General features: G+C 36.5%; 1 protein-coding gene across 4 annotated transcripts in view; it reads left to right on the top strand.

Annotated features, from left to right (window-relative positions):
- LOC132141304 (sarcoplasmic/endoplasmic reticulum calcium ATPase 1-like) overlaps positions 1-19712 on the top strand; it is a 58951-nt gene that overhangs the window by 9026 nt on the left and 30213 nt on the right. For all 4 annotated transcript variants that reach the window (XM_059550708.1, XM_059550707.1, XM_059550706.1 and 1 more), the window contains exons 2-5: positions 11367-11384; positions 11628-11710; positions 17496-17600; positions 18466-18604. In XM_059550708.1, the coding sequence (XP_059406691.1) occupies positions 11367-11384; positions 11628-11710; positions 17496-17600; positions 18466-18604 (345 nt within the window). The remainder of the gene's footprint in view (positions 1-11366; positions 11385-11627; positions 11711-17495; positions 17601-18465; positions 18605-19712) is intronic.

Raw genomic sequence — 19712 nt, 5'->3', positions numbered from 1 at the left:
CCTTTATCGCATCGATATTGAGGTTTTAACTCCCGCAATAACCTAACCTCAGGAGTCTGAGGTTTTTCCCCCGCCTCTGACATTTGAGTGACAAACCTATTAGCCAATCAAAATGGTCGAATCTCGCATTCCTGCAGCAATATGATGCATGCACAAAAAATGTGGATGAAGACGAAGCCACGACTAGCCATGGAAAAAGTAAGCAACCAAGCATTAAAACTGCATTCGCTTCTGTTACGCCATATGAAAAGTCCTCAAGAAGGCACATTGAAATCACGACGGCTATAACACGTTATATCGCAAAAGAAATGATTCCCCTGAATACAGTCTCAGTTATTTTAAAATGTGTGTGCACTGTGCAATATAACAGTTTCATGTTCAGTAAATGGCAGTGGACTACAGAATTATTTTGTTTTTATAATTGTAAATCTAAATCTAATAAGAATTCATTTTCTATTTTTCAGTGTTTAAGATTGTTAAATTTAAAAATAAATGACCAAGTGGTTAAGTTCATTTCCATTATGTCTTATTCTTTGGTATTTAGATTCAGGTATTTAATAATCACGAAGGATCAAACAATCTCATTACCTCAATAACTATGTATGTAGTTTATTTAACCCTCTGTGTCGTAAAAGTAACAACATATTTTATTCATAATTTTAGGTTTTATGCACTTAAAAGTATTGAACGCAAAAATCGATCGCAATATTTGTCAGAAAAACCGCAATTAGGTTTTTTCTCAAAATCGTGCACCCCTAATGCAGACACAAAATGTTTACAAACATCAGGGTATAATAAACACTAGGCTATTTTGTATAATCATTAGTCATTCAAATACATCGCGAATACGGAAACTTTGATTTTGTTTCGAATGAGACCGGTGGTGTAACTTTCGTTTTAGCCTAAATTAATTAGTTTTATTTTGTCGTTAATATTGCTATAGCTTCTTATATTTTTAATTCTTGTTCTTTTCTAAATACTGTTAATTGAAATTATTTTGTTGTTGAGTGAGGGGAACTAAAATAGCCTAGCGGAGCTTCTCAAATTTCCCGGAAGCTGAACAGTTTTCATTTGCTATATTAACCTCAAAATAATTCTTAGAATGAAATTTGGAGTCCAACTTTCGGACGCATATACAGCGTTACTTATTATACATTTACTATTATTCTATATTCTTTATATTAAATAGCATCCAGATACGTCAGGAACATGGAAACATTTGGATTTGTGCCGAAAGAGAGGTAGGCATCAGCTTCACCTTAATTTGTTTTTAGATTGACGTTTTTATAGCCTAAACTAATAACTGTTTTTATAATGTTTTTAAAATTTTGCTTTAGACTACAGGCATTTTAGCCTTTATTATTTCGGAAGAAATAGGGCTAATAAAATGAGACGTGAGCCGCGACTTTTTTTTTCTTACTCTCAAAACGCAATCTTATAATGTTTTTTTTTTCTTTTAACAATGCAGCAAACATTTTTAATATTTGGCCAAAATCTAGAGATGATGATGCTGTAGCCTATTGGCTGTGACCAAGGATTAAATATCTATTTTTTCCTTTTCTTTTTGAGTAAAGAAAATGCTATACTTTATTATTATTATAATATTATTATTATTATTATTAGGCAAATAATATTGTTTTAAAAAAATAACGTTATTAACCGGTATTTCTTCCACCTGAACCGGTTTCGGAACAGTAATAATATCAGAGGAACGCAGAACAGAAACGTTAAAATATCGATTCTGCTCGGAGTGAACCGATTGAATTTTTTTTTTTCGTTTTCAAGCCCTGGTTTAAAGTGATACTCCACACCAAAATGAAAATTTTATCAATAATCACTTGCCCCCATGTTGTTCCGAACCCGTAAAAGCTTTGTTCATCTTCGGAACACAATTGAAGATATTTTGGATGAAAATCGGGAGACTGTCCTATTAACTGCCAAATAAATTACACTGTCAAAGTCCAGAAAAGTGTGAAAGACATCGGTGATGAGGAGACTCAGGGGAGATGAATTGTTGAATAAAGTCGTTATTTTTGTTTTCTTCACGCACAAAAAGTATTCTCGTTGCTTCATAACATTACGGTTGAACCATTGATGGCAATTGGACTATTCTGACGATGTCTTTCATACTTTTCTGGACTCTGACAGTGTATTTTTCTTGGCTGTCAATGGGACAGTCACAAGCCTCCCGGTTGTCATCCAAAATATCTTTGTGTTCCAAAGACGAACAAAGCTTTTACGGGTTTGGAATGACATGGGGGGTAAGTGATTAATTACAAAATTTTCATTTTGAGGTGGAGTATCTCTTTAATCATGAATCTTTGTTGGGTAAATACATTTCTTAAAAAAATCATACTGATCCCAAACATTTTATACTGTAACGTTTGACATCCTGTCACATCAAGAAAGGCCTCATACATTGACCACTAAGTTTTTTTAGTTCATAATGAACTGTTTCAACAAACCTAAGCACACTTAAGCATTTTCTATAGGCCAAATGTATTAGCATAACCACAAGAAAATATCATCAGCTAGTGAAAACCACAGAAAACGTCCTCTGCCATCTCTGCAAGCGGTGCATTTTCCAATACTTCTATTAGCATTACATCTAAAGCCATCTTTAATGTTTTTCAAGTTCAAATTTGACCACTTCAATTCTGCTTTTAAACATGCATAGCTAATAGCTATCAATTTTAATTAATTTATTAATTTATTTCTTGCTTGTTTGAGAAAAGGAAGTAAACTGAGGCTGCAGCGTTATCATTAGCACATCTTGTGTGTGCGTGTCTGTGTGTTTGTGATCTGCTTCTATCTTGTCACTCAGCTCTCATTCTCATCTCCCACTTCTGCTCACAGCATCACGTCCTTGTGGCAAACCGCTCATTTGACTCAGCCTGTATGAGTGTAGTGTTTTTATTAATCTTAATAATTTCTATTTTCTTTCATGTTATGCATGCACTTGCAAGAGAAAATTGTGTGTGTTCCCGTTTGTCTGTCTGCTGTACATAAATGAGCGTAAGTGCATGTTTTGGAACAACATTTAGAGTGAGTAAATTATGACAGAATTTTAAATTTTTGGGTAAACTACCCCTTTAAAACCCATTAGTCAGCTAGTCGTTCAGGCAGTCCACTGGCTTGTTGGCTGTTCTCACATTTTTGTTTTTTTGTGAACTTCGTGTTCGCTGTTGCTGGTAACTGCTGTGTTTTTGAATGGGAACATCCGAAAAACATTTCTCTGAGTGAGAAATGATTTACGTTATGTGTGTATGCGTGTTGCAGATGTGAATGTTGTTCTGTTAAAACTGAGGATCACTGTGAGTGATGCATGTAGGGTTGCTGTACAGTGTCAGTGGAAACTTTGTGTGAGACCAGAGCTTCCCCTTCAGAGAGAAATAGTATTGTTACGTAACACCTCAGACAGCCAATAACAATGCTTTAAGCTGGCTGTGAAATAGGCAATTAAATAATGTTAAATATGAAATGTAAAATTTGTCAGTGTGAAAAAAGTTATGCATGTACTCCAGGTGTGCTTGAATGACTTTGAGGTATAATTAATAACATTAATTTAAAGTAACTGTTTATATAACTGGGTATTATTTAAATCACTATGAACTGTAAACAGAAACCTTTTGCTTATGTCTTATTCCAGAGATTAGTGATCTTCTCATAAAATTAAGGAAAATTAGCAAATTGGCCTTATAATCAGAATTTTTTTTGTGTATCGTTCTTTATTTCCGTCTTTTTTGTAATGAGCCAAATAGTTACATCCCTGTATTCATCACTCATAATTAGGGATGTACGATCATGATTTTTCATGGCCGATTCCGATACCGATTTTCTTACAAGCAAACTGGTCGATTCCGATACCGATTTGCAATTGCATTAATACAAACATTGATGGTACAGACATCAGCATTTAGCTTTTGTATTTGAATTGGGTTGAAACTACATAGAACTGGCATAAAATTAAAAGATTAACTGTAACCATGTGAAATTAAAGGCAACAACTGCATAGTTCTACAGTCCAAACAACACAATCAACACACATTCAATAAGAGGTTTCTTAATCAGCATTCAGTATTTTAGTTTTTAAATTTGGTTTTAAATAAAAAAAAAGGTATTTACCAGTGAGACTAAATAAAAGTATGCTATATAAATACATTATTCCAAAATGTTTTGTTTGTGCGAATAAAACAATATGCAAAGTGTTTCATTCATCCAAATAAAATAAAAAATAGGGTAATGATTCACATATTTATTACTTGAGCCAATGAAAAATAAATAACTATTGTCTCAAGTAAAAAATATAGATGTGAATCATTACCCTAAAATTTTTTAACTGGATGAATGAAACACTTTTTTTTTCAGTGTGATACAGCAGGTGATTTTTAAATCAAATTAAGTCGATGTAATTTTAAGGTAAAATAAAAAATAATCATCCTATACAGAACTGACGTTTACTTCTGGCTTTTCAAATGTGTATGCAAGTTCTACTTTACAAAAAAAAAAAAACATTTAAGTTTTGTCACAGTTTAGTCCGTTTCGTTTCTCTTCCAACACGCGAGAAGTTGAGCTGAACATCCCTTCACTGTCTCCACTTGTGCAGGGCACGGACAGGTACAGTACGCTCGCGCAGCCTCAGTGAGCAGGAAAGGGACTCTTATTTTGTGCGCCAGTACAACAACGGCTGATAACTTTCTCCTATCTGTGCCACAGACATGTAGCTCTGCACTTCCAGTGCTTAACAGCTGCCTGTGTTCCTGCACACAGATTTCGAAATACTTCCACACAAATGACATAGCAAATGATTACAATGTAGTCTGTGCATGCGGGCGCACTTCTGGAAAAATCGTATAGGTTACTCGAAAAATCGTCCGAAAAAAGACCAAAAACTGGCCGATTGCCGATCGCGTATTTTAACTAAAAACCGTCCGGTTCCGATTTATGGCCGGTCAACCGGTGCATCCCTACTCATAATTTATTTTCCAATAACTTGATACTCTGCATCCCAACCTCATAAAGTACCAAGTATTGTGCATGATTGTTACTAGAATGCTTATGCTAATGAGGCAACCATACATACAGTGGCAAAGTGACTTCTTATTTTCAGTGAGAGTTGGCTATGTCTGTCTGGCAGTGTGAGTTAAAGCAACCGTATGCGATGCAACATGTTGAGCAGAGTTCTTCATGCAAATGAGTAGCGACTTTCAGTGGTGATACAAATACTGGAGCTCACAAGAAACCAAGAATGACCTGGCAACCTCTTTAATCACTGTACTGTAAAGGTTTTCCCGGCATTTTGACCCTCAATTTGAAGTTAAACTTAATAATTAGCATGTTTACTCCTCAAGTGTTTAGAAATGTTTTCTGTATGTACACATTATCCTGCAGTCGTACAAATCACATGAGTGGATTATCAGTGATTTTCATTCAAAATGATCAACAGTAAGGCTAAACTTTCATTGACTTTACAGTGTCTTTTCATAGTAGTTTCCACTGTGACTATATTTAGCAGTAGTCAATAACTCCAGCACGACTGCATTAGAATTCCTTCCAAGTTAGGCTTGGAACTTCTGTTTTAATGCCTGCTTTGCAAATGGACCTTGAAGCAAGGAATTATTTTCTGCCTTCAACACACAGTACATTGATCATAAGACTTGTTCGCATGAATTCAAACAGCGTCTTTATGTATTGAGTCACTTCTGATTTAGAGTAGTAGGGTGTTTTTGTGTTAATTGAAGTGCGTGTAAATCTAGAGTAGGATTTATGTTGTGTAACATTTATTTTGGGTGAACGTTGACAGAGAGATGCTGTTCCAGCCATGTCCACGAGCCAGGTGGTCATGGCAACTACTCTTAAAACTTCATGTTTTTATGGTTGAAAGAGACAGAAACTGACAGAAACAGAAAAAGTAGATTTGAAACATACAACAAATTTTGCATCCCATAATGTTTATATACATATTTGAATAAATGTAATAAATCCCTAACCTCGAATATTAAACATTGGCTTGTATTGCAGTATTTGAGCAATGGACTTTATGTACTTTAATTCATTCGCCATGTTGAAGGGTTGTGTGCTTTTCTGAGCAATCTGGTCTTTGTCTGGTGTATGATAAATAAGGCAAATTTAAATAAGGCATATTTAAAGGATGGTCATGACTTGGATTTAGAGACCAGAATACAGTCTATATAAGTGAATAGGATAGAGATTTTCATCGGTGGTGGATCATTTTTAACCAGTATGGTTCATATTGGATACATAATTGTTCATGCTCATTTTCTTCTATTTTTACATTTAAATGACTCTTGCTGTCATCTAATGCTTACTTATAGGTACTCTTCAAAGGCACTAAAAAGTCTTAAAACAGGCTATATATTTTTTTCATACTGCAATGTGATGCCTACATTCACTTGGGGCAATAATCTATTAGATTTTTATTTAGTTTTTTTTAGATGCACATAGTATAGAATTTTAATTTTGTCCATAACATAAAACTAATTAAAACTATAATTACATTTCACTTTAATATATTTTACTCAATATATTGTGAACAAATTCATCCATGCTTATGTTTGTTTGTTTATTTAATTTTGACCTTGTAATGTTTAATATATCATAAGTCTTTATTTTGCCTCTGTTTTTCAGTGCAGAGCTCAACCTCAAAGTCTCTGCCCTACATTTTTTTTTCTGTTTTGATATGCTCTTACAATAAGCAAGAAAGGATATGTTGCTTCTTTTGTTTCAATGTGTTTATAATCAGTGGAATTGAAACATAATAGGTTGTGATTATTAATGGTTATTATTAAGTCGCCCCCCCCCCCCCCTTTTTTTGTTTTGAAGTTTTTGTCAAAAGATTTGTTGAACAAGATTTTATGGCACCGTGGAATCATATGCAGTAGTAAGACTGGGCTCATTTAATTTAGGAAGTAAACAAGTTCAGGTTAGCTGTGAGCTCAGCTGGGTCACACTTTGACTGCATCCTACTGTGTGCTGCCATGCTCTTGCTTGTCCACCTACTTCCCTGGGTACAGACATTACAGGCTCTGTGTGTTTTTGGCAACTGTTTCCAGGAAGTGTGTCCCCTCTCCCACTGACTGGTGTGTAAACAGACTGCCACTTGTTTTCACTTACTGTGTGGTTGTGGAGTGAAAGAGAGGGAGAGAAAGATAGTTGAAAAAACAGGGGGGAAAAGTAGAGCAAGATGAATTTAAAGGGTGACAACAAAAGCGAGCTTGTGTGTGTGTGTGTGTGTGTGTGTGTTATGCATGAGGGCAGGGTGAAGTCATGATGTAGGAATGTGCCTGGGCCAGACAAGCAGACACAGCCCAGATGACTCTGAGGGAATCCTTGGCACACCCTAACAGGGAATCCCTTCCATCCTCCTCTCTTTCTCTGTCTTTCCCACACTCCTTCATCCCACAAAGGTTGTGTTTGTTTTCAGGCCAACGGTCAGGCCCAGAAATGCCTACAGCGTGTTAGTTTCTGTCTGTGAATTCAGATTCACTCTTGTTCTCTGTTTTATGGTCAGCAATTTTCTTAATATGTGCGAGGCAAAATGCACCTAGATCAGCAGAAACCTGCACCTAGATCTAGCATGATAAAGCATGATAAATGCGCGCACACACACACACACACACACACACACACAGCTGGAAAGAGAAGGAAACTCAGGGCCATTACTCCTCATCCTGCCACCCACTTTTTCCATACCACTGGAGGAACATGCTGCTGCTCTGCGAGGTGATTACTTTCCACAACAGACTTCAGATGAGTTCATATTCCTGTTACATAATATCATGTTGAATTAGAGCTGAAGCCGCTACAGTAAGCATGCGCTGCAGACTGTGCCATTGGGTTTAGGATTCAGGATTAAGAAAAAGAGACCTGCAGTCTTTTGATGTTGTGAAGAGAATGGTGCCTGAAGCTGAATCAGAGAAATGCTTGCACGGTTATAAGCTGACCAGGTGACACTGGCTTATTAAATGGTCACTGACATTACTGAGGTCAGTGTCATGTTGAATACACAGCAGATATACTATAAGATAGTTTGATTATATTTTTAATAGGGCTGAGACGATACGCTAATCTGCCGATTCAATACTATCCGGATACTTGTGTGGCGATTCAATATATATTGCAATAATTGAGTATATTGCAATTATATAACTATTGCAAATCGATATTACAATTTATTGTGATTTTATCTGCTTATTAAAGACTAGACAATGGAAAATACTTCATCACACCCTTAAAGAGACTGTAAATTAGTCATATTAACAAAAACATCCCATCTTTCTGAATTTTTATTGCAGGAGCATACACATACAGTACACATTGCATATTTTAAAATGTCTTAAACCATGAAACTAGTACCAAAACCCTGAACTTGCACATGAATATAATAGTCAAAAATTCAACAAAATGTGTAGAAAAAAAATGCTTTCTGAAATTAGCTAAAGTTCTATGTTACTTTGCATGCGGTTTAAGTCGTGTTTCCCTGGCAGTGTGTAAAATCCAAAGTGTTTCCATACTTGCAATTCAATACATGAAAGTGCAGAAAGAATTCACAAAATCACAATCACAAAATCAGCATTGGGAATGATTTCTGAAGAAATGTGACACTGAAGACTGGAGTAATGCCTTCTGAAAATTCACAGGAGTAAATTGAATTTTAAAGTATATTAAAACAAAAAAATAACATTTCATAATATTACAGTTCCTACTGTATCTTTTAGAAAGAAAGAGAAAAAAATCATACTAACCTCATACAAACTAGTTTTGAACTACAATTCTACAGTGAAATCCGGGGAAGGGGGCAATCTGAAATACTAAATTTTAGAGCTCAAAATTCTTAAGTAGATATTTCAGAGCTGCAAAACAAAATTCTAAATGGAATAAAAATGTAATACATAATTCTGAAATCAGAAGCAGAAAGTTTACACTACAATATTATGAAATATGTGATTTTAAAGTAGAATTATTTGTCTCTATAATTTAAAAAATTGAATAGATTTGATATGGTCAGCTAGTTCTTCTATACCTGGGAATTCAGAAGAGCAAGAAAAACTGTATGAGAATATTCTTGCTTCCTGTAATGTATGCACAGGGCCCCTAAAGAGAAAAGAATGACTCACAGATATCAGAGCATTTGAAGTACATCACTGCACTTATATCTCACCGACGGAGCTCTCGACTGCAGATTCTCAGGCTCTATAGTACAGACAGATCTCATAGCCTAAGGAAAGATGAAGAGAAGAATTTCCTCTGTTCTTCAAAGCAGAACAAACTCTTTCATGCCTTTCTCCCTCCCTCTCATTCACTTTTACATCAGAATAAGTCTCATTCATCTTGTTCATTTACGACAGACCGTTAAAAAGCTGAATAAAACCGAACATTATTAAGTAAACATTTGGTCACGATTTCTTGTATTTTTCCCCTGTACAATTTTTTCCAAGTGTTGCTGGAAATTCAGTCATTGTCGGGCCAAATGTGTGCGTTAAGACTGTTTGGATGTGTGCCACCTTTTGTGAAATGGAAATGGGAATGTTGATGCTTTACTGCTGTGTAATTTCACTGCTACAGGTCTTCTGCCATGAGCCAATTTCATCTTGGTTTCCACTTCCCACCTGCAGAACCATGAAGACGTCATGACTTGAATGACCTGTTCCCAGCCTTTCCCAGAATGTATGATTTGTGAGACAAAAATTGTGTTAATCAAGAATGAGAGATCAAAGGAATCAGATATTTGTCTCAATAAGGCAGGAAAGCCCCCTTTCCATAAGTCAGAGTCAGAGACAAAGGCAACTGCAATCAGGTTTTTCTTGGTTATCAGAACTGAGGTGTATTCAGGCTTTCACTCTGAGCAGAATGGCAGGGAAACTTCTGATAGTATTCACACAACGCAAGGCTAAACTTGACTCATGTACACACAAACACATGCTTGTTGGAATTCAGGAACACCCTGTATTTTCTCTCGCTATCTTTTGGGTCGGTTCCAAGGATTTTCCATTGTGCTTTCTCTTGGTCCATTAATGAACAGTCTCTCAGAAACGAACTGTCCTTTTACACTTCTGCATACATTTTTTCAGCTGTGAATAGTTGGTGAAAGCACTTAATAGTCAGATGCTCTAATAGAGTGTCGTAATTGCACCTATAGCAGCAATCAGTCTGAACTGATTATTAATGAGGCCAATCTTTCCTCACGCAGACGGACATGCATGCTAAACGGCTGCGAATCCTCAAGATTTCAGAGTAGAGCCTCAACAAAGAGGGCATCTGTGTTGGAATTATGATGCGTGTGTGTGAAAGAGAGAGGTCCGTGAAGCTCCGCCCCCTCCCACTCTCCACATGCTCTTCGGCTCCCACACGTTCTGACTCGAGAACCTTCTAGAACTGACTAAACAGCAGTGTGTAGGCCACAGAGCCACATCTATGTCGTATAACTCTTGTACAATATCAGAAATGTTTGTTTTAATTATGAAATGCTCCCTCCTTGAGAAAGGAAGCACATTCACTAAGCAAACGCCATCACAGTTGGTGGTCCATCTGTACATTTTCCATCCCAGATGATATTCTTTGTGTGCAAAGGTTGTGGTTTGCATTTAGTGAGCCGTTTGTGAATGTACCTGTTATGGTTTTTATTACATCACTGTAGAAGTTTTTTTTTTTTTTTTGGTGATAAGTGAGGATACACTGATATTATAATTCTGGCCCATATCTACAGTATAAGATGATAATTTTATTGGCCAATAAATGATAAATATCTGATATTAAAATTCTATAGTATTTTGTCACATAAAAGACCATAATTTGACATAAAAGTTGATGTGCACAACTTTATGATAGTGTATTAGGCATCACAACATTAAAATGTATACAGTATTGAAAAATTATATCATTTTGAGATATAATGTCATCCCTGCCCCTTTTTTTCTACAATCAACCTTTTTGTGTTTTTAAAGATTAAGTGAGTTTTAGATGCTGCATAGGTATTGCAGCTTGTTTTGCAAAGTAGGAATCTTTGCAGGGAATGGCTTAGACACTGCAAAAATCTCATATCTATTCTGCAGAGAGAAGTAGTCCATTAATCCTAAATCAATAATTGTCTACACTAATCTGTAATCTTCTGGTTTAGTATTGCACTGCATGTCTCTTTGTATTTAACATTCAGGCAAAAAATTAAGCCAACTGGCACTATCACAGGCAATGCAGTGTGATTTAAAAGAAACTGTTTAAAAAACGTTTTTACCGTATGGCCTTTCTAACAGAATACCCTCTGTTTTGTCCACTCTTTCTCTCTCTCTCTCCCTCGTACCCTGCCTCTCATTCAACAACGGATTGCCTTGCCGTGTTTTGACTGACAGAGCTCCCAGCCGAAGAAGGTAAATATTGATCTTTCCATCATGTTGTTATTGCTCTCTCTTTATGGGTTGCACCGTTAGCACAGGCTCAGTCATTCAGTTTTACTAGAGAGGGGTAAACTTTAAGACTATGCACACATGCACAAACACATGCACTGCATTACAGCTGTGTGGTTTAACTTGACACCCACTTGTCATCGAATACTTTAACATTTTGTCTGTCTATCGGTCTGTTTGTCATTCTCATATTTGTCTCTCTCACAGGTAAATCACTGTGGGAGTTGGTGGTGGAGCAGTTTGAGGACCTCCTGGTGAGGATTCTGCTGCTGGCAGCTTGCGTGTCTTTCGTAAGTGACTTTCTTTCTGGTTTGAATGTGATTCAGAAATTGTATTTTATTCCCAGCACAATAAATAGTATGATAGTCGGACCCCACCATAAGTTTTATAGCAGTTATAGTTCATGCAGTTGGTGAAGTAATGCTAAAAAATGAGACCGAATGAATTTGCCGTCACCATCTATCACATCCAGTTTGTATTCTGGTGTGCCAAACTTCAAATGTCACTAAATGATTGTCAATAATCCAAGCACTGAAGAGAGATTAAGTGAGATACACCTTTTCGTTTTTAAAATCTCTCTTTGTAGTCAAATGATATATGTTAATCCCTCACCAGGACTCATTTGTGTGGTTTAAGGTCATTTACCTGGGTTTTGTGCTTTCACTAGAGAACACAGGTAAATGAATGAGGTGGCTTAAAGTTAAAGCTCATTTGTCTATAAACCATATAAATGCATCATTCATTCATCATTCATGTCAGAAAACTTCAAAGATTCTAGATGTGCACTCATCATTTTTTCAGTTAGGCCTTGGAAATAAAACATCTTCAGCGCTGCACGTTTATCACCTGCAAGATTGGTATAGCAATTTACCTCAATGGTGTTACGTCAGGTATAAGTCTTTGAATTAGATATGTGTAATACTACATACTTTCATTATCGACTACACAATTGAGGAAGCACAGTATAATACGACTCATTTAGGGTCTGATTTACCAAACATTTGATATGGAGCATACAGTAGGACAGAACAATCATGATTAGTTTTTCAAAGTTCTAAAAATGCATCCTAAAAATGCAATGATCATGGTGCAAGATGCAGAAAAAACATTGCGAGACAGGGTGCAAATAGGATGAATTTAGAAACACAAATCATCTTGTGTTTTTGTAGTGTTGAAAGTCTAACAGCCATCTCACCCTCTCAGTTGGCTGAATTTTTTTTTAAAGTTATGCCTGTAATGTACTACCTTTTAAAGGTTTGAGCTCAGTAATATATTTTTTAAAGAAACTCTTAAATGCTCATTAAGACTTCATTCATTTGATCAGAAATACAGTGAAAAGTGTAGCATTTGTAATATAATTAATTTTTATTTAATTAAAAATTATGTTTATTTAAAACACATCTGTCACTTTTGATCAATTTATTGCATCCTTTCTGACTTTTTCTTACTGTCTTTAAACTAGTCAGATTTGCGTAGATTCGACTTGAGTAGTAGATAAACTATCCTTATGCTGTTATGTCATGATTGTGTTGCTGTGGTTCTGTTGAGCAGCACACCAGACTTTCTAAAACTCTGACTTATTAAACTGGTGAGCACAGTCTGTTTTTATTTTTGGGTTTCATGAATTTACCTTTTTATGAACTTTCCGTCTGACTTGTAGCAAGAGGGGCCATGGTCGAACCACTCCAGAACCCCCCCCCCCCCCCCCCCCCCCCCCCCGCTGTTCTGTGAGAGCAATATAACATAAGTGTGCACACGCTCTTGCTCACCCGCAGTGGAACGGACAGTCAGACACACTGCTGTGGTTTTTGTGTACATGCTTTTGGTTTCCAGACATCTGCGTTCAGTGTCTACAAGTAGATAAACATTTGGAGCTCTGCTCGTGTCATCTATCATTGCGTCTTTCATCCGTACTTTTATTGTCTTAACCGTGGTTAAATTCTATGAGGCGAGCACCAGTCTTCCGACCACTGGAGTCCTGTGGAACACTTGAAACTGATAAAAAATATTGCATTAGACCTCCCAGAAAGCCTTGTGTGTGTTTGTGTGCTGGACAAATGCTATGGTGCTATGGAAATACTCCGGGGAGATCAGCCCAGGCTTGGAACTCATTTGTGTGCATTTTTGAATATATTAAAATCTGTAGCATTCAGCTTTCCTGATTTTTTTTTTGCATGTTATGAGAACAAAGCCTGTCGGTATCTAAGTGATGGAGGAGCCGCAGAGGCAAAAATGTAGTTTTTTTTTTTTTTTTTTTTTGTGTGTGAAGTGTTATGAGGGTATGATAGCCTGACTCATTCTAGAACAGCATGTGCTGGGAATGAGAGCTATTGGATAGAAACAAACAGATCTAAATGTGCAGCCATGCGACTGCTGGTCCCAAGACGCCCGAATTGGTTGCCTATTTTCATTTAATTTCAGATAACTAGCTGCATTGCTTCTGTCCTGAGAAATTTTTCATTCCTTTTGTGTCATCTTTCATTTTTCAGGTCAGCTGTTTCTAACATCCTTCTTGTGTAGATCTTGTCCATGCATTTCTGGTGTACAGCTCTCTCTGCATTATCAGTCATGGCTTCAGAAGATCTCTGGCAGATTCTACATCAGTATAATGACATTTAGCTATTTTCTATTAGACCTCAATATAAAGTGAGAATCTTTCACACTTGAGACTTCAGCACAGCACTGCACGTCATCAGAGAAAAGGTCACTTGAACAATGGATAGACTTCCTGCATTTAAATGGTAAAGAGTATGCCCACCTAGAGGCTCTTCAATTTGATGTTTTGAGAAAAGCCTCTCAGTGGAGCAGTTTTGAAGGAGTTTTAATGCTTCCAGGGTTGGGGTGAGAATTATAAATTTAGGTACCACTTCAACGTGAAAATATATTATCAGAAACCTTTCCTTAGGTCAAATTTTGGTCACTGTGAATAACCTTTAGCTAGTGATGCAATAAAAACTTTTAACTCATGTTTTTGGTATAGTATTCACAGTACTTTCCGTAAAAAAATGTGAAGTTAGGAGTTTGTATAGGCCATCAGATTCTAAAACCTCGAAATAGGGGAGAGCAGGGGCGAAAGTACCATTTTTCAGAAAAAAATAATTTTAAAAGATAATGTTATAGACAGAGATATATTTCTGCTGTGGCCAGTAACTGGGAAGTGTGGTCTGTCAATACCATGTGGTATTTTGTAGAAATGTAGTTAGACTTAAGTTGCACATTGTTACTTTTGACCCAGTCGGTTGGGACGAAAGTAACACACAGGTGGGTCAAAAGTAACACAACAATATAAGCTAGATTGTTTTCTATTACTCTTATTTTTTTATTAAGTATACCTGACTATGACCTTGTTAATATGTAACTACAAACATATTTTGTCTTTTATCTTTGCAAAAAAAACATTTAAATTAAATTTTTATATTTTCCTTTTAAATTTGTTTCATCAAATGTCTCAAAACCCAATTGTACAAACTAGATTTTTTTTAAAACATATTTTTATTTCAGTGTATTTTTAGAAAACATTTTTCAACAGAATGAACAATATAAAAATTGAATTACATAAATTCTAAACATAATGTAACAGTAGGCCTATTCATGTTTCCATCCAGTTGTTTTTATGCATCAATTCAAAATGTGCATTAAAACATCTGGAAACACTGCAAATTCTTAGGTGGAGGTTTCAAAGGTAAAGTATGCCTAAAACCTAAATATAACTAAGGTAAATGTGATTTAGCAGCTGTCCAGAGAGTGATGTTCCTCTTTGTCCAGAAAAGGCCTCTCATAAACATCTGGATAAAACCAGACCCTCTGTCTGTCTGTCTGACCTTCACTCTTGACATATTCTTTTGGTATAATATGACATAAACATTTTAATAAATGATGCAAGACACAGAAATTTACAGTATAACATGCACCGGAACAAAATAAATACTTCTTGTAACTGTAGCGGGACAAAAGTAACAATCGTTACTTTCGTCCCGACAGAAACTCCTGACATTTAAACCTGATTTACTTTTATACTGAAATTCTGAAAATGCAAACTTTAGGATGTGTTAAAGCACTAAATAACCTGTAGATTGATCATTACTGTGACATATGAAACAAAAACAACAACACGACTAATTAAAAAAAATCACCGCTTCAATAATTTACTTTTTGTACTCGAAAACAAAGGTTTTACGGACCTAACTGCGGAAAACGATGACGAAATCATGTGATATTTCTCAGCTCCATCAAGGGTTGCGTGTTGAACATGCTGTCATAGCTTGGAATGCAAATGCAATAAGAGGCTCTGAGAAAACCACTTTGTTACTTTCGTCCCACGTTACTTTCGACCCCGCTCTCCCCTAAACCTCAAATCTGGATCACAGTGGGCTCAAATTGATCCAAATACAGTTTTCAGTTGTCTTGTAATTGTAGGTAAATGATTTCATGGTATCTTAAAAGGATAGTTCACCCAAAAATGTCTTTTTTTTTTCATCATATACTTACCCTGCATATCTTTTAGAACCTAAATGACTGACTTTTCTCTGTGGAACACAAAAGATGTTGCTTTGAAGTCTTTGAAAAATGTTCAAACTAATAGCGATTTGTTTGCCATTGTTTGCAAGCAGAACCGATCTAGTCAGTCCATTTGTATTCTGTTTGAAGTGTAAAAACTTGAGGGAATGCAGAGAGGATCTACAGTCTACTGATATTTATAAGTGAATAGACCTCAGTCAGACAAGTTGCCCAGAGCCATGATTTGACAGGATTTAGCTGAGCTCTGTGATCTAAACTCTAAGCCACTCATCTGTGTGGCTTTCCTCAATATTTCAATAATTGTCATCTTTCCACCCATTTTGTTCTCTTATTTTTTCTATTTTTGGTCTTTGCATTCACTCCCCCTTCATTCGCCTGCCCATCTTATTTCACGGTTACTCAGTGACTTAAAGAAGCCTCTGCTTGGGACCCATCAGTTTGTAATGAAACATTAAAGACATACTGCTCTATGACTGATCTGTATCTAAGTTGCTTAGAATTAGGTGGAAGGAGAGTGAGTGCTGTATGAATACAAAATATGGAGGACACCAGGAAAACAAAAAAAAAAAGTACATGAAGTTCCTAAAATTATTAGTGTATTCATGGCCATACAACTTAGCCCATCCCTTATCTTTAATTTTGTAACACTTGCACTACTCTTCCAGTCTCTATCCCTCCCTTTCATTTTTTACTTTAAAGGGTAGTTCACCCCAAAGTTAAAATTCTGTCTAAAATTACCCACCCTCATGTAGTTCCAAACCCATAAGACCTCCATTCATCTTTGGAACACAAATTAAGATATTTTTGATGAAATCTGAGAGCTCTCTGACCCAGCATAAACAGCAACGCAACTGATATGTTTCCAGAACAAGCACATTGCATGAAATTCATTTTAGCTTATTTTAGCTTGGGTTTTTCTAAAAACGCCTCCCATCGTGAACTCCAACATACAGTATCTGCCCGGGGCATGTACCTGATGGCATGATTTCAATGGAATATTTGTAATGGGTGTGGAGTGATGATCCAGTATTTTGTTTCATAACAGTCAGAGCCTGATGTTTATTGTGCTATTTATTTAGCAGTGGTAATGTCAGATCCTGGGTTCAACAGAAAATACATTTTCAGTTGTTTGTTAGTTTTAATACTTTGCTTTCTGTGCCAGCGGAAGATGTTTTTTATGTTTAAGAAAGAAGTCCACTCTCCAAGGCTTTATTAGTTCGATAAGAAAAAGTAAAGTAAAAGCGGTAATGTTGTGAAATAATATCACAATTTTAAAAAACTGTTTTCTATTTGAATATATTTTGAAATGTAATTTAATCCCGTGATGGACAACTCAGTTTTCAGAAGCCATATCTACAGTATTCAGAAAGATAATCATTTGTAACATTAAAATGTCTTTACTGACACTTTTGATCAATGCAATGTGTCCTTCCTAAATAAGTAAAAATTTCTTAATTTTAAGGGTATTTGTGAATATTTGACTTCTCATTTCAGTAACCTTAACAGAAGTGAGCTTTGAATATGAGGTAGGAGTAATTTATGTTGTTTGTTCATTAGGTGTTGGCACTGTTTGAGGATGGGGAGGAGTCGACCACAGCCTTCGTGGAGCCTATTGTCATCCTGCTCATTCTGGTGGCCAACGCAGTCATTGGAGTCTGGCAGGTGGGTGTGTGTGTGTGGGCTGAGAAACTGAAGGACCACAAAGAATTTCAACTAATGATCAAATCTATCTTCTTGATTACGAAGAGTGAGTCTGCTTGATGTCCTACTTTTTAGCAGTAGATACTTTACTACTACTACTACTGCTGCTACTACTACTACTACAGTCTTCTGTTCCTAAACATGACATGACAAGTGATCATCACGTTTAGATTTGTTTATTAGTGCATACATAAGGATGTGACATGTAATTTACATTTACAACACAGTATCTGGACACAGCAGTGGACAGCTTTGACAGTGCTAAGAGATTTTCCTAATTATTGTAATCCTATTAATCCTATAATCCTCGTCATGCTATATTTGACTTCTGTTTGAATTTAGAAATCGCATTTCTGAACTCCGGGAAATAAATTAAAGAGGAAAAGTTGTGTATGTTCGCAAAAGTGGTATGACTGTTAGACCCTATTAGAACTGTTGATATTAATGATACATCTATGCGTCTAACTTTTGTCTGATAGTTCTGTGGCTGACAACCGATATGATGGCCAGTACTTTCTTTTTTAAAATATTTGATTTATAATATACATTTTAATATAATTATATTATATTTTTTAATTCATATTATTATTTTTTTTTATATTCATTTGAATATTACAAATTCTATATTTTTATTATCTATCTTTTTAAAGCTTTTATTAGAACATTAAAATGTACAGCAAGAGAACTAGATAACCATTTATTTTGAAACCTGTAGGAGTAGGCTACTGTTGTTTAGCCTTATCAGACCAATGGCATAAATGAAACAAAATGAAGTACGGGCTGTGCATCCTTGCTGATCCCTTTGTATGGTTTTGTATGGTCTCAGGAGCGAAATGCAGAGGATGCCATCGAGGCTCTGAAGGAATATGAGCCAGAGATGGGCAAAGTCTACCGCATGAACCGCACTGCCGTCCAGAGGATCAAAGCTCGAGACATTGTGCCTGGAGATATTGTGGAGGTTTCTGGTAAGCTTGGTCCTGTTTCTACTCTTTCCTGTTCTCTTTCATAATTTTCCCTACTCTCTCCCTCCCATTTGATAAAACCTCATCTGCTCTCAGTCACTTTCCTTGAGTAAAAAGAGGTACTGAAATCTGCAGAGATTTTGTTTGTGGAACAATAAGGATACTCCACAACCTCCAGCTCCAGAGTCCTGTGGACATTCGGAGGTTTCTGCTGAACATTTACCCATGTGGTATGACATAATATGCAGTGGAGGTGGCCTGGTCCTTTTTTTTTTTTTCTCCTTCCAGTCATTACCACCTCGCTGTACCCAAAACACACAAACACGGGCTGTCATTTTCCCTAGTCTTCCTATTGGCCTTTGTGTGGCTGCCCAGAGTGTGCATTTCACCGCAACTGTGCCCTGAACGGGAACCCTTCAGGGTTTCTGTGTGTGTGTGTGTGTGTGTGTGTGTGTGTGTGTGTGTGTGTGTGGGCTCCTTGCCAAAAACTTGAAAGCAGAGCAGGAATATCCCAGACTGTCTTACGTAAGTGGCTTTCCTGTGAGTGCGATGGTGCCAGGCAAAGACATGCAGGGAAAATCAGTGTGTGTGTGTTTGTGTGTGTGTGTGCGTGTGCGTATTCTGTTCATTGTACAAAGCTGAAAAGTGACTGGTACTCTTTCTCTGGTCACTCTTACCTCTTTTTTGAAACAAATAGCTTTTTTCCACACTGTCAGTCCCACCGTTTTCCACCTTCATGTGACTACAGGTTTAATGCATCCCAATGCATCCCTCACACATACAAACATGCCCACTCTCTTTTAGGGATACTGCCAGTGTATATGTAGACACTGAGATAAAAATAGGCCTGTTGCCTTTCTGTTATGGCTTGTCCAAATCTGTGCATCACACTCAAACATGTAAAGCTAGTCTCAGCGTTAAAGTCATCATTCTTTGCTTCTCTAAACTCCTGCTTGCTAATGTCCAGTCAGTGTCAGTCAATTGTGGAGTAGAAGAGGTGAGGAGAAAGGAGACGACAGCAAGGATCTGCTTTTCACTATTACAGTGAAAACATAAGAAAGGTCAGACTGATAATTCCTGTTACACCACAAGATTTCCTTATTCATGTTTA

This window comes from Carassius carassius, chromosome 5 (genome assembly GCF_963082965.1).
Source record: "Carassius carassius chromosome 5, fCarCar2.1, whole genome shotgun sequence".
Classification (NCBI taxonomy): Eukaryota; Metazoa; Chordata; class Actinopteri; order Cypriniformes; family Cyprinidae; genus Carassius; species Carassius carassius.
The sequence above is the reverse complement of the archived record's forward strand: the minus strand, read 5'-3'. Positions and strand labels throughout refer to the sequence as shown.